This window comes from Typopeltis vanoorti, chromosome 18, assembly GCF_054136105.1.
Source record: "Typopeltis vanoorti isolate ZY-2024b chromosome 18, IOZ_Tvanoo_1.0, whole genome shotgun sequence".
NCBI lineage: Eukaryota > Metazoa > Arthropoda > Arachnida > Uropygi > Thelyphonidae > Typopeltis > Typopeltis vanoorti.
Window position 1 is genome coordinate 13,067,648 of NC_143566.1, and position 15,248 is coordinate 13,082,895.

At 35.9% G+C, this 15,248-nt stretch overlaps 1 protein-coding gene across 2 annotated transcripts in view; it reads left to right on the top strand.

The window, feature by feature from the left end:
- The first annotated feature begins 1,339 nt into the window (after nucleotides 1-1,339).
- The window catches only part of LOC150096497 (ubiquitin domain-containing protein UBFD1-like), a 205,522-nt gene continuing 191,613 nt past the window's right edge, over nucleotides 1,340-15,248 (top strand). Inside the window, exon 1 of one of the 2 annotated variants that reach the window (XM_090408183.1) lies at nucleotides 1,340-1,359. Coding sequence is in view for 1 of the 2 variants with exons in the window: in XM_090408182.1 (XP_090264308.1) it covers nucleotides 1,673-1,706 (34 nt within the window). In the remaining variant the exon portion in view is untranslated. Of the gene's footprint in view, nucleotides 1,360-1,487; nucleotides 1,707-15,248 lie in introns of those variants that run through there. The other variant, XM_090408182.1, reaches the window with a different exon arrangement.

Genomic DNA, 15,248 nt, shown 5'->3' on the forward strand with positions numbered 1-15,248 from the left:
TTGACTGTAGAATTGCTATTGTCGATGACTGACATTTTCTCTCATACCCTTCTAAAAAGTTTTCATTTATTGTCGCTCACAATCAACAAATACGTGAAATATGGCGACTAGCTGCCTCAATTGTCTTCAAAAAGTTAGATTGGACTAAAGGAGACACGTGTACTTTCTCTGTGAAAAAAGTGGATTTATTGTATTATCGTTTAATCAATCAGTGTTATATATATATATATATATATGTGTGTGTGTGTGTGTGTGTGTGTGTGTGTTAAAGCTACCAAACACTTTTATAAACTTGGTTTTAATCCTTTTTTTTTTTTTTCGCTAGTAAGCTAAGTTTGCGCCATTTTCACGACTGAGGTAGCTCGTGATAAACGTGGCATTTGCTCTGATCAATTGCCTAAGTATCCCATAATACAAAGCACATATCCTTGCGGATATGTATAATGCTATGTATTATGGGAAGGGTCACTACTCAGAACGGTTTCAACTTTTATTGAGGTCTCGTCAGTGGGCACGAATTGCCTCAAACTTAGCTTACCTGCTTGTTTGCTTACTTGGAAAAAAAGGATTAAAACCAAGTTTATAAAAATTCCTGGTATCCTTAACGTATAGTACTCCCAAGGTAAAAAACTTTCAACACCTTTCTCTCATCCGGAGATTTTTATTTAATAAGGTCAAAGCACCTTGTGACAAGTGACAACTTGTATATCTAAATATAAGTTCTGCATTACTTCAACCTTGTTATCACCACCTCTTGATATGGCTCCCACTGATGTGCTTTTGCACAGAAGTGGTCCTTTTCCTTGAGGTATGAGAGGCTCTGCTTGGGATATGTTTTTGCCTGTGTCTGAGTGGGGCCACTGCTGAGATTATAGCTCTGTCTGGTGGTGGGGTGAGCCTACCACTGAGTAGAGCCAACACTGAGAAGTTCTCGGTGACGGGATGAGCCTGTCACTGAGTGGAACAACGCTGAGTTGAGACCACTCCCTACTGTCACTCGTAGGGAGTGGTCACTAATTTTTAGAGCGGTCTTTACTTAAACAGCACCTCAATAAAGGTCGACACCGATCTGGGTAGTGACACTTCCCATAGCATTATACATGTCCGTAAGAATATGTGCTTTGTATTATGGGATACATAGGCAAGTGATCAGAGCTTATACCACCTTTACCACGATTTGCCTCAGACCTGAAAATACTAATACTTCAGGAGCACTTGCCCGTGTTCTGCTGTATGTAACGTTCCTCTTTTGTTTTTCAAACTTAGCTTACTTGCTTGTTTGCTGACTTCAGGGGGAAAAAAGGATTAAAACTAAGTTTATAAAAATTCATAGTATCTTTAACGAATAGTACACCCAAGGTAAAAAAACTTTCTATATATTGTTTTCTTCGTGTAATTTCTTAGTACTGTACTAAGTTTTGAGTTGCGAAGTATCACTAGATGGCTTTGCTCTCGTTATTTGGATTTTGCATGCATCATTTTTTGTTATGCATATGGATGAATGAAAGCTTTCAAGCTGTATGTTCATTATAATTAGTAAAGGAAGTATAGATATATATAATATATCTATATAAATATATATATAAAAATTTCATGTTGCACTTCGGATTTCTGTTTGATGTAAGCTTTATTTTGGACTTAGAAGATCTGTGTTAGAGGATAATCTGAGGAAATGGCTACCGATGACAACGGTAGGGATATGAAAGGTACGCATCTTTGCGTAATATGCTATAAATATATATTTCACACCGATTTCGTTTCTTAATATTTTTAGAATATGGTGGCCTAAGAGAGAACTGTTTATAACCTATTCCATTCTAAAGTAAGGAGATACTGTATTTATCAGTTTTGATTTTAAACGATTTCGAAATATTTATGCCTGAGACATAGCCTTTGCTGGATGTATTCTTTCTAAGTGACTTATTTCTGTTGACGTTGCAGTAAGATGCTTTGAAAATCTTAGTCATTCAGATATATTTATTTTGGAACACAATTTGATACATGAGAAAAAGAATGTTCAATTTATTGTTTTTAAAGTAATTTTAAATAAGATCTTCGATATTTTTATATATTGGAGTAGACCAACATATCAGAACATCCAATGGAATGGCCATTTTAATTCATAAATGGAAAACTAAATAATTATCTTAAACTAGCCCCCTTATAGGGGGCAGCAGATAAGAACATATTTATGGAGGAAATGATTTTTTTTTTTTTTTTTGTACCATCATTTGCTTGTTGTTAAAATAGAAATGCTAAGAAGTGGAGAAAAATAATAAGAAAATAAAAAGAAATAGAGCAAGTTTAAAAAATGTATTTATTACAAGAAGAAATTTATTAGAATATTACATTACTGTGGATTAACAGTGTGCTGAAGCCAAAATAAATGAAGATATTGATGAAGCATGGGAAAACTTGAATAAAGATAATTCATAAGGCACACTCCAAAGTACATGGAAGGAAAAATAAATATTACGAAGAGAACCATTAAAAGTATGAAACAAAGATGGCAAAAATGCAATAAAAGAAACACAATTAGCATGTAGATCACTCTTTCAAAAATAATGAACATAGAAGAAATATACAAGAGGAAAAGTAGTTAAAACCATAGTAAAAGAAGGCACACCAAGATTTTTGGAAATGATTTAGTAATGAATGATAAGAACAAAATTATATTTGACAAACAACTGGTGAAATATTCAGAAAATTAAATAATGAAAACATGTACACCACATCAATATAATACAAAAGAAACATCAGATATGAAATTCATAGTGTTCTTCTTATTGTTATTATTTCGTGACACCTTCAAGAAGTCCACAGACTCGTCAATGGATGGCACCTACTCTACAATTCTGTCTCCAACATTACACCAATGCCATCAACTGCCCACCACCACCACCACTAGTATTTTTTTTTTTTTTTGTCTGTAAAATTACATATCTTGAAGGCTGATTTGTCTGTATGCAGGATGAAAAACCCAAGTTTCCAAAGGAAAATAACCCTGCTACCTCTGTATGAGATTGGCTAACTCGCCTTCAGTTGAAAAAAACATATAAAGATTCTTCCCATCACGATGAGAATCAGACATAGGCCTTTTCCAGTTGAAGATGCAATATACCATCGTTCTTACAATTGTGCTACAGATGCACGTATAAAAGACCACTATAAGAATTATTTAATAGAAAATGATCATAATATACCATAGATGGCAACACTATCAGCAAGATTTTTTTTTTTCTAAGTTGATACATCTGTCATAAGCATCTATGTGAAATTGCCAGCCATTCCATCAAGTAGTTTTATACAGCTGTCTGAAGCAAAAGTGTTGTCTGTATCCCTTGAAATGGATAAACTTCTTCTTATTGTTATTATTTCGTGACACCTTCAAGAAGTCCACAGACTCGTCAATGGAGGGCACCTACTCTACAACTCTGTCTCCAATATTACACCAATGCCATCAACTGCCCACCACCACCACCACTAGTATTTTTTTTTTTTTGTCTGTAAAATTACATATCTTGAAGGCCGATTTGTCTGTATGCAGGATGAAAAACCCAAGTTTCCAAAGGAAAATAACCCTGCTGCCTCTGTATGAGATTGGCTAACTCGCCTTCAGTTGAAAAAAACATATAAAGATTCTTCCCATCACGACGAGAATCAGACTTAGGCCTTTTGCAGTTGAAGATGCAATATACCATCGTTCTTACAATTGTGCTACAGATGCACGTATAAAAGACCACTATAAGAATTATTTAATAGAAAATGATCATAATATACAAGGGTGGTCTGAAAAGTTCTCTGCCTCGACCATAGATGGCAACACTATCAGCAAGATTTTTTTATTTCTAAGTTGATACATCTGTCATAAGCATCTATGTGAAATTGCCAGCCATTCTATCAAGTAGTTTTATACAGTTGTCTGAAGCAAAAGTGTTGTCTGTATCCCTTGAAATGGATAAAATCGAGTATCGTGCGGTTATAAAATTCTTCGTAAAAGAAGGTTTAACACCAAAAGAAATTCATTTGAAGATCATAAAAGTTTATGGGCACCCTTCTCCTTCATTTTTGACAATTAAGAAATGAGCTGCCGAGTTTAAATGTGGCTGTACCAGGCTTGAAGATGATTCACGTGAAGGATGTCCAAAAAGTGTAACAACACCAGAAATCATTAATCCAGTGCATGATATGGTATTCGATGACCGGCAAGTCAAAGTGTGCAAAATTGCTGAGAATATAGGCATTTCACAAGAAAGTGCAGGATATATTTTCTTGAAGAATTGCATATGAAAAAGCTTTGTGCAAGATGGGGTGCTGCACTTGCTCATAGCAGATCAAAAACGCACTCGCATGAAAATCTCTGAACAGTGCTTGACGCTTTTAACAAGAATAAAACGGATTTTGTGCATCGATTTATTACTATTGATGAGTCTTGGATTCAACATTACACGCCAGAATCCAAACAGTGGACAGAAGGTGGTTGTTCAGCACCAAAGAAGACAAAGTCAGTTCCATCAGCAGGAAAGGTCATGGCATTGGTGTTTTGGGAGGCCAAAGGCATTTTGTTTATTAATTATCTTGAAAAGGTAATAAAAAAGTTTAAAACAATATCCGGGGAGTATTATTCCAATCTTTTAACCAGACTAGATGAAAAAATTCGTGAGAAAAGACCCAGTTTGCAGAAGAAAAAAACATCTTTCATCAATACAATGCACCTGCTCACAAATGCGTTTTGGCAATGAGAAAATTAAGGGATCTGCACTATGAATTGTTGGAACTTCCACCCTATTCTCCAGATTTGGCTTCCTCTGAGTAAGTTCTATCTCTTCCCAAAACTAAAACTCTTCCTTGCTGGTCAGTGTTTTTCTAGGAATCAAGAGGTGATTGCAGCTGTAGAGAGGTATTTTGCAGATTTTACTGGGAACCACTCAGGGACAGGATAATGGCACTAGAGCATCTGGAATGAATATATTAGTCCTAAGGGAGATTATGTTGGAAAATAAAAATAATTTTGAAATTATAAATTCGTTTTTTCATTGTTAGGCCGAGAACTCGTATATGTATATAATAAATCAATACAGATATAGAACTGATTAGATTGGAAGAACTAAAAGAAGTAAAGGTATGAAAAATTAGACAAGCACTTAGATTAGATGGCATAAATGCAGAACTTTGAAAGTATGGTGGATAATATTTATATCAAAGATTCTTAAAGGTAATAAATAGTTCTTGGAGGAAATGTGAAGTACCATCAGATTTGTTAGTTATATCTGTATTTCAGAAATAAGATAAAGATGAACTTTGGAAATTATAGAGGAATTAGCTTATTAAGTATGAGTTATAAAATGTACAGTAAAAGTGGAATAAAAAACTTAGAAGTATTACAAAGAAAAGTGATTTTAGACATGGAATTATATATAGATAGTTCTAAATTACTGATAAAAGATGAGAATTTAAATTGGAGATGCATTTATCCTTTATAGATCGAAAAGCTTTGATAAATCATAGAGTAAGATACTCTTGTTTTTCATCAATTACATTTAATACACACCCTACAAAGTTTAGAAAATTTAAAAATTAATAAAATTAGATAATAGTTGGTCGATTGGCAGAGCCTCTGCTACTAATGGCTCAGCAAAAAGTTAAGCAAGTTTGAGGCCAGTTAGTAGTTGGAAGGGAATCAGTCGTTTGATGCTGTTGGCAAACTGTCCCTCGATGAGTCTTTGGACTCCCTGGAGGTGTCATCACATAATCATAATAACAATAATAAATTAAAGGAAACATTGAAATTAATCAAGGCATAAAAAGTCATTTGTCTCAAATCTTGTTAATATTAGATGATATTATTATTATCCTAAGACCACCACGAAGTCACAGACTCATTTAAGAGGTCTCATAATGTACCTTAAACACATTCAAATTTGCTGCAGACATGCTCTCAGGCAATGCATTCTAATCATTCACAACACTCCATGCAAAAAAAAAAACCTATTTCTTACTACCTTGCTAACACCCTGCTTATATAGCTTCCAGGGATGTCTTCATGTTCTCTTCATTCTTCCATCATTTTATGAAAAACCTCTTCAATGTTGATCCTATAACAACCCTTTACTAACTAGTATGTCTCTATCATACCACCTTTCTTCCTCTTATCCACTAGACTCTGCAAATTGCCTTGTCTCAATCTTTCTTCATATTCAACATTCCAGAGATCAGAAACTATTTTGGTAAATTGCCTCAAGACTCTCTCCAATGTCTCTTCATCCTTTTGAAAACCAGGTTACCAAATCTGTGCACAGTATATGTGGCCTAATCACCCAAAATTCACGCAAGATTTAAATTTAGCACCATTTGTGCGGTAAAGTGTTCCCAACAAGAAAAAAAAAGACAGTGTGACAGCTGACAGTTCAGGGTTATTAAAAATGGAGCGCTACATGAAAGAATGACGCATTTTCATTGTTGAGCAACAACAAGTGGATGCTTATTTTTCGAACAAAATCATCTTCATCGATGAGGCTCGTTTTCATCTTGATGGCTTCGTTAATCGACAAAATTGTTGCATTTGGGGTTCAGAAAATCCACGAGTGATTGTTGAGAAACAAATGCATCCACAACGTGTCACTGTTTGGTGCAGATTTTGGGCTGGAGGCATCATCGGTCAATTCTTCTTCGAAAATGTGGCTGGTAAGGCAATAACAGTTAATGGTGCTTGCTATTGCGACATGGTAACCCAGTTTTTTGTTCAAGATATGGATGTGGATGACATGTGGTTTCAACAAGACGGTGCCACATGCCATACAGCCCTAGAAACAATTCAATTACTGCATGAGTCATTTCCTGGTCATGTAATTTTCTGTTTTGGTGATCAGAATTGGCCGCCCAGATCATGTGACTTAACGCCATTGGACTTTTTTCTTTGGGGTTTTTTGTAGTCTAAGGTTTATGCCAACAAGCCCACAACCAACCAAGCCTTGAAGGAGGAAATCGAGCGCTGTATCAATGAAATTCAGCCACATTTATGGAAAACGGTCATGAAAAATTTCGGCAAAAAAGTGCGTATGTGCCAGCAAAGCTGTGGAGGCAATTTACCCGATATACTATTCCATGCATAACCCTATACTGTATACTTTATGAATCAATAGGAAATTACAATTTTTAATTAAAAACCTGTGTTTTCTATCAAAATTACTTCTTGCATGAATTTTGGGACACCCTATACAAGTTAGTGTCCTCCCATTGCTAGAATTCACTGTGTTGTCCACACAATTTTGGCAATATGTCCTCTAAATTTCAGATCCTTATCTACCATCAAGGTGTATTAATGAAAAAGAAATCAAACTTGCAGAAGAACTGCAAAAGTACCATGTGGAATATAATAGGCATTACTGAGATAAAGAAGACAAAAACAGGTGAGATCCTACTAAATAAGTATCATCATCATCATCAAATTCCTGCCATGTACCCTCAAGGGGTGTACAGGATATGATAGTACTACATGAAAAACTTACATCATTACTAACCTCCTATCTAGAATTTTCCTCCAAATTAGTCTGTTACTTATCAAGACTCCAACATTATCAGATCTTATATTTCTATCGTCTAAGGCACTTTGCACAGTATCAATGCACCTATATCTTGGTCTTCCTCTGGGTCGTTTTCCTGCCAACCTGGCAGAGAACACTTGTTTTGCTAATCATTTCTTGCTCATTTTATTTAAGTGACCATACCACCTGAGATTTGCTCTGCTAATGCATTCTTGGATGCTGACAATGTCAAGTTCTTTCTTAATATCCTCGTTTTTAATATGATATTGCCATTAATGCCATCTGTTCATGCCTCTAATCTTTCTAAGGACTCGCATATTTGCAGTCGCTAGTCTTTGGTCAAGTGATTTACTTCTGACCCAGCTCTCAGATCCATAAGTTAAAACTGGTTTAAACACTGTCTTGTATACAGCTAATTTAGTGTTCTGACTAATTTCTCTCTTATTCCATATTATCTATTTTTAGTTCAGTTGAACTAAATTTATTTAGTTGACTTCCTACCATACCAGCTTTATTGATTCTGTTGTCTATTTCCATATTTAATTTACCATCTTCACTAAAAAATCGTGCCTAAGTAGCTGAAATGTTTTACAGGTTCCACAGGTTCTCCGTTCACAACGCAGTTGACATTTTCAACGATTCTGCCTATTTTCATTGTCTTTGTCTTTTTACTGCTGACCTTCATACCATATCTATTACAACAGTTATTCAAATTAGTCAGGGAATTTTGCAGACTTGTAGCGAATTTATTTAGAAGTATAACATCGTCCGCATAAAGCAAAGAGCTGACGTTCACATTTGCAATTTTGATATCAGGTTTAATATCACTTTCCTTCATAACATGATCCATATAGATAATGAATAACAGATTGGATAATGTACATCCTTGTCTCACACCAGATTTAACATTAAACCATCTTCCTGTACTTCCTTCAATTCTAAACTGCTGACTTACAACTCAAATAAAGACTATGTATTGCTTGATATAATGCCCCATTGACACCATGTAACTGTAGCTATTGAATAGCCTCTCTCTTGGTACTTTGTCATATGCCTTTTCCAGATCGACAAAACTTAAATATAGATCTTTGTTTTATTCCCATGCTTTCTCAACTATTTGTCGTAAAGTGAAGATCTGATCATGACAGCCTCTCTTTGGCCTGAATCCAGCTTCTTGCCTGGAACGCTCGGTAGGGAAATACCTCTGTAATTCTCATTCAGTTTTATTTCCCGTTTTATATATGGGTACTACGAGAGCTCTATTCCAATCATCAGGCTTTCTGAACTATGCAGTGCAGCCACTGTGAGACTTATACCACCATACTTCAGCATTTCTTTTCGAATATCATCTACTCCTGCTGCCTTTCCACATTTCAAGACTTTGATGGCTTTTTCTACTTCAAGTATGGATATGTATTCCTGACTGTATGCCTGTTGAGTGTTTTTACCACTCTGCTATCACTGCTTGTTTCATTTAGCAATTTTTCGAAGTAATTACTCCATACTTCAAGGATATCTTTTTCTCCCATTTTCATGTCACTTTTATCATCTCTAAATCACTTTACAGCACTCGTTCCTCCATTTCTAAGCTTCTTCAACAGCCCCAGAATATCTTGCCACCATCGTGATATTTATTTTCTATGTTCTTACCAAAGTCTTCCCAAGACTTTTATTTAGCTAGTTTTACACAGTGTTTAGCTTTCTTGCATTTGTGTCTGTATTCTCTAAGAGCACAAGCTTATTTATTTGACAGGAACGTTTGATATGCTTTCTTCTTTTCCTTCACTGCCTCTTTAACTTCCTGTGTCCACCATGGAGTTCTGATTTTTCTATCCTTGCAGACAACCTCGCCACATGGCTCTCTGGCTAAATCAATCAATCAGTGTTTTCTTCAGGGCTTGCCACTGAATCTCCAAGGTTTGGTTCCTGTTCTCAAACATTTTTTCCTTGAATAATATTTGTGTATTTAATCTACATTTCACATCTGAGAGCTGTTCAACTTTTATTCACTTTAGAACTTTCTTACATGTTCTTCTTTTCAATATGAAATTCTTTTTTATCCTACTCAACACTAAATGGTGATCAGTTCCAATTTCAAATCCTCTGTACACTCTGTTGTCCTGCACCAGAGAGAAAACATCACTATCGACAATAACATAGTCAATGAGACTTTTCTTATTCCTTGGCTCTTCTCTCCATGTGAATTTGTGCACATTTTTATGTTGGAATATGGTGTTAGTAATAACCAGTTCATGTCCTGAGCAATAATCGAACAGGTGTTTGCCATTATTATTAGCTTTGCTATTTTCTCCAAATTTCCCAAAATATTTTTTATATCTGACAATATTTCGTACTTTGCTATTTAGATCTACAACAAGGACCAACTTTTCCTTTTTCATTGTCTCAGTTGCTTTCTCTAAAGCCTCAAAAAATTCTTCCACTTCTACCTTAGTAGTATCTTCTATGTGACCATAGGTACAAATAAGTCTCATTGTCCAGTTCTCCATTCTGATATTTGCCCACATTACTATTTGAGACTGCCTGCCATTCAAGAAGATCGATCTCATATTTAGTATTGAATACTATGGCTACTCCTTCTTTTCCTTGATTACCTTGCCTGACTATAACATTTTGTATTTATTGCTCAGAAAGATCTCACCAGGTATTTTTTTTTTTTTTTGTTTCAGTCACCCCTATTATGTTGATCTGGTACTTATCCAATTCCACAGATAGCATTTCCATTTCTTTTCACAATTCCATTTCTTTGCCACTCAGACTTCTTATGTTGATAGTACCGATCTTGAACTCTGGTGATTTTGAGTTTGTGTGCATTTTAGGATTTGTTCTAGTAGCTGACTTTTTGCTATTTGACCTGGTTCCCTGGTGAAAACAACGAGGACCTTGTTTATCCAAGCAACTCCCCAGCCGCATGAAATTCTGTCATGTTGTACAATCATTTTATGTTTTGGTTTAAGCCAATAAGAATGCAATTTGGTCAGCTAAATCCCATATTGCCAGCCCATCCTTGTTTGTTCAGTATCCAGGTAGATACCTCACAGGGTGCAAAATAAGAAGGTGAGGATTGGACATTAGGTCAGAAGCCCTGGTTGGTTTTCTGCATTCCTTTAAAGGTTATGTGGAGGTTTACTCTCAGTTATACAGCTTTGATGTGACAGCCAAACTGTGATTGACATTCATATCTTTACTATGTTTTTAATCAGATGGAAGAGGAAAACCGTACATTTTCAGTATAGACTTTTGAAATGTGTGTGTGGTGGTGGGGGGGGAGAAATGTGACTGACTGAGGTAAGAATAATTCAGATGTAAGTATACAAAAAAAAAAAAGTCGGGGTGGGTGGGACATATCTATACACCAATGACAAAGTGCAGGCTAAAAGAATGAAATATGGTGGAGTTTTGCAGAACTAGCAGTTCAGTTACTGAGGACAGTGGAATGCATCGCTAAATTACTTTCTTGGGTACTAAATGAGTAATCATTACGGATGACTTAAATTATCCAGACACTGAGAAGAAGAAAAAACTCATAAGAATAAAGGAGAATTTGAGTTGTTGTGAAAGTCACAATTAGTGACGGTGATCATGATGTATTGACCTACATGCTGAAGTATATGGAGTAGAAAGGCCATATGTGTTGATAGTTCATTATTATTATTATTTTTTTTTTCCCTTACCTCTAGGGGGTAACAAGACTCATCATAGGAGGTCAACACTAGTCAACAAAGTATCATACCACTCCTTAAACAAATCCACAGTCTTCACATTCACCACCCTTTCAAGGCAATGTATTCCATGCTCCTGCTACTCCACACAAAAACTTACTTCTTACCCTTTTACTCACACCTTCTTTTGCAACTTCTAGTGATGGCCCTTGATTTTTTCTCCTTTCCCTTGTTCTAACATATGAAAAATCTTTTCATTATTAATACGATAACCTTTCAACAGCTTAAATGTCTCGATCATATTCCCCTTTGCCTTCTATCGGCCAAACTCTGCAGTCTACATGTCCTCAGTCTATCCTCATAATCAGTGTTGTACAACGTTGATTATGAGGATATTGATTGTACGGTTTTAATATCATTTTTGTTATCCATCTCTGCATCCTCTCCAAAGTCACTTACCCTTCCCCCCCCCCCCCCCTTCAAATGCTGGTGACCAACATTACTCCACATATTCCTCATTTCATTTTTCAGTTTGAATAACTTTCTTTAAATCTTTCATTCTGGCAATTTCACTCTCTGTTGCTCCCATAGTCTTACTGTCTCTCATTCTGCTGCACCTTATTTCTGTTTCCTCATTCATACTTCCTTTCATAACTTCATTCTTGCGTTCTTTCACTCCCTCAGTCAACTAGAATTCGTTCTGTTTCTTTCATTTACACTGCCTTTCATTCCTTCAGTCTGTTTTGCATTCATTAAGTTGTTGTATAACAAAATATCGCGGTTTCTGCAAATCCATACTTTTTCTTGTCTCCTGTTCAGTTTCTCCACAAATACATCTTTCGCATTTCGCCACTCACACTTGCAATCACGAGAACCATTTATGAGAAATTGACATCACTAACTCTGCTTGATTTTTGTACTACTCATAGCTTGCCTCGTTGACCTTGTGCATACTGCCATTGTGTGTTCTGTTCAAGGCAAGATTCAAAAATTCAATAAATAATAAAGTTAGTAACAAATCTACAAGGTCAGTAATCATGCAATCAAACTAAGTTATCAGAAATAACTAACATACTAAAATGCATGCAGTAGTGCCAATTATTACATAAAATAGCACTTTCTAATAAATGAGGGGTGCTTAAGGGTCAAAGCTGTATAACAGAGAGGAGACCTCCACATAGCCTTTAAAGAAATACAGAAAACTGACAAGGGCTTCTGACTTAATGCCCAATCCTCACCTTCTCATGGTGCACCCTGTTAGGTATCTACCTGGATACTGAACGAACAAGGTTTCATGTAGTACTATCATATCCTGTACATCTCTTCAGGGTACATGTCAGGAATTTTATGATGATGATGATGAATAGCACTTACCTTTTACTGAGCACTTTACCAACATTAAGCACTTTGTAGCCCTTTAGCGACCAAGCTATTCATATACCGGAAACAAAGTTAAAGCCAGATTTCTTAAATTGAAACATTGATAAGATTTAATCATCCAACTGAAAAATTTAAATTTCTTATCATTGAATGATTTTGAAAACAGCACACCACAAGCTGTGATAATCTGAGCAACCAACTACAAACAAGGATTAACAGTAGCCATCAACTACAAATATGTGATAACTGGAGCAGCCAACTACCTTCAATGAACAATCATATGATAAACCTTTCAAGCCATGTCCTAAACAAAGATGAACTCTTGCTACCTAGTAAAGGCCAAAACTTTGCTATTCACCGAGGATGTTTAAGAAATTGGATTTTATTTTGAGAGAAGTATAAGGTTTTTCCAACTAGTATATCTAATAAAATATCATTAGAACTAGCTAACATTTTGATTAATACTGAAACAGTAACTACCTACCTCACCAAAATTTAATTAGTAGCTGTGAAATCTTTAAAAGCAAATCAGGAGCTTATAAAGGTAGTGCTACTGTTATTTGAAACTGAACAACTCCAAAAAATGAATCAACTAGTCTCTGACAACAGTAGAACTACTTAAATTAGTCACTTCATGGTCTGCGGGCATAGTTAAAAAGACTACTTCTGCATTATGCTCACTCCTCAAGAATTTATGATCTGGCTAAGATGGAAAACATACTGCTTGACAGCTCCAGTTATCATCTAGTCAAGGAATTAATAGGTCAACTCCTCATCCCCCCCTCCCTCATACAAATGCCATCAAAAACCTGAAATGTGGAAAGTCAGCTGCAGTAGATGATATTCAGCCACAAATTCCGAAATGAATACTACATAAATTAATATTGGAAATTTATACTGTTCAGACTATTTTGAGTGTATCTGTGGATGATGAAAAAGGAGTTACCCAACTGGACCAAGCATACTGTAGATTGAAGTATACAAAAAATGCCAGGATGTAACTTATGTCTACACACAATTGAGGTATCAAACAGAGGGATCAAGTTTGTTGTCTTGATGAATGTGTTTTGGTGAATGGGCGGATTGAGGTGGTGCCATACCTCCCCGTAAAAGGGCTCATGGCCGTTGAATCACCATACGAAATGAATGAATGAATTTGTGTCCAGTTAGGGTTGAAAGTCATGAAGGTTATAAAAATTTCTTATGTAGCAGTGATGTTGAAAGGTATCAAACAGAGGGGTAAAGTTTGTTGTCTTGATGAATGTGTTTTGGTAAGATTTTTGGTAATAGTGAAACTTGACTATCCGATGTATTAACTTGAATTGAATGTGAAGGGTATAGTATCTTTATGAAAATAGAAGAGGAAGGGTAGGAGAGTACTACCGATATCAGATGATTTGTGTCCATCAGTTGATCTGGGGTTTTTCATCCCACAAGCAGGCAAACCGGTCCTGAGCACATACGGATACAGTCAGGAATACTTAAGACCAGCCATAGATCTGAATTGTCCAGTATGCCGGTCCTGAGCCCAGATAAAAATGGGAGGATTGAGGTGGTGCCATACCTTCCCGTAAAAGGGCTCACAGCCGTTGAATCACCATATGAAATGAATGAATGAATTTGTGTCCAGTTAGGGTTGAAAGTCATGAAGGCTATAAAAATTTCCTAGGTAGCAGTGATGTTGAAAGTTTATTTTTCATTTGGTTAGACTATAATAAATTTAGTTTAATCCTTTATCCAAGTGTGAGCAAACAAAGTTTGCGCCTGAAAATATTTTCAGGACTGAATATGGTGTTGTTCTACCCTACCAGGGTAAGGTAGTACAACGCCGGGCAACTTGTAGCAAAGGTGGACCAAGCTAACAACACTCCTATCCTAGTATGTCCCATAATGCAAAACACATCTCCTTGCAGATATGTATAATGTTATGCATTATACACACTTGGATAAAGGATTAAACTAAATTTATTATGTAGCAGTGAGTTTGAGGCTATCTGGTATGTAGTCTTGGCTAACATGATAAAATATATGGTGGGCATTGATACAGACCTGGTGGTTCAGCTGCTGGCAATAATGAAATGCATTGCCAAAAAAATTATCCTGATGGTTACTAAGCAAGTAATTATTATGGGTGACTTAATTTATCCAACTTATGCCAGCCAGTGACCTTGCAACATTGTTGTTCACATGCTTGCTACATAATTCTAACCACTCTCTGCATACTCAAGATCTCTTCCTCACCAGTGACCTTTATAAGTATACTGAGAAGGTTGTTTATCTTCTGGAAATTCAGATCACAGTGTAATTTCGATTATTTTCTTTTTCAATGTCCCCTATGATTTTTTTTTCCCCCATGAATTAAGGATACACATGAACATAACAGATTGTGAGGGTAAAGATCCATCCATAATCACATGTAATGTATGTCTAGATAGAAAGTTGACAGCCCAGTTTCTGAAGTTAAATGACAGACTCTTCTGTTAAAATAGCAGTTTCTTTTTCCATCTCTTGACAAAATTGTTAGCTTGGATGGGTAATACTGTTCTCTGGATAACCTCATTGTTGGGTGTGTGCATGCATTCAGAATTTCGTGAACACCAAAGTTGGATAGCAACACAATGACAGTCTGATAGGTTATAACTAA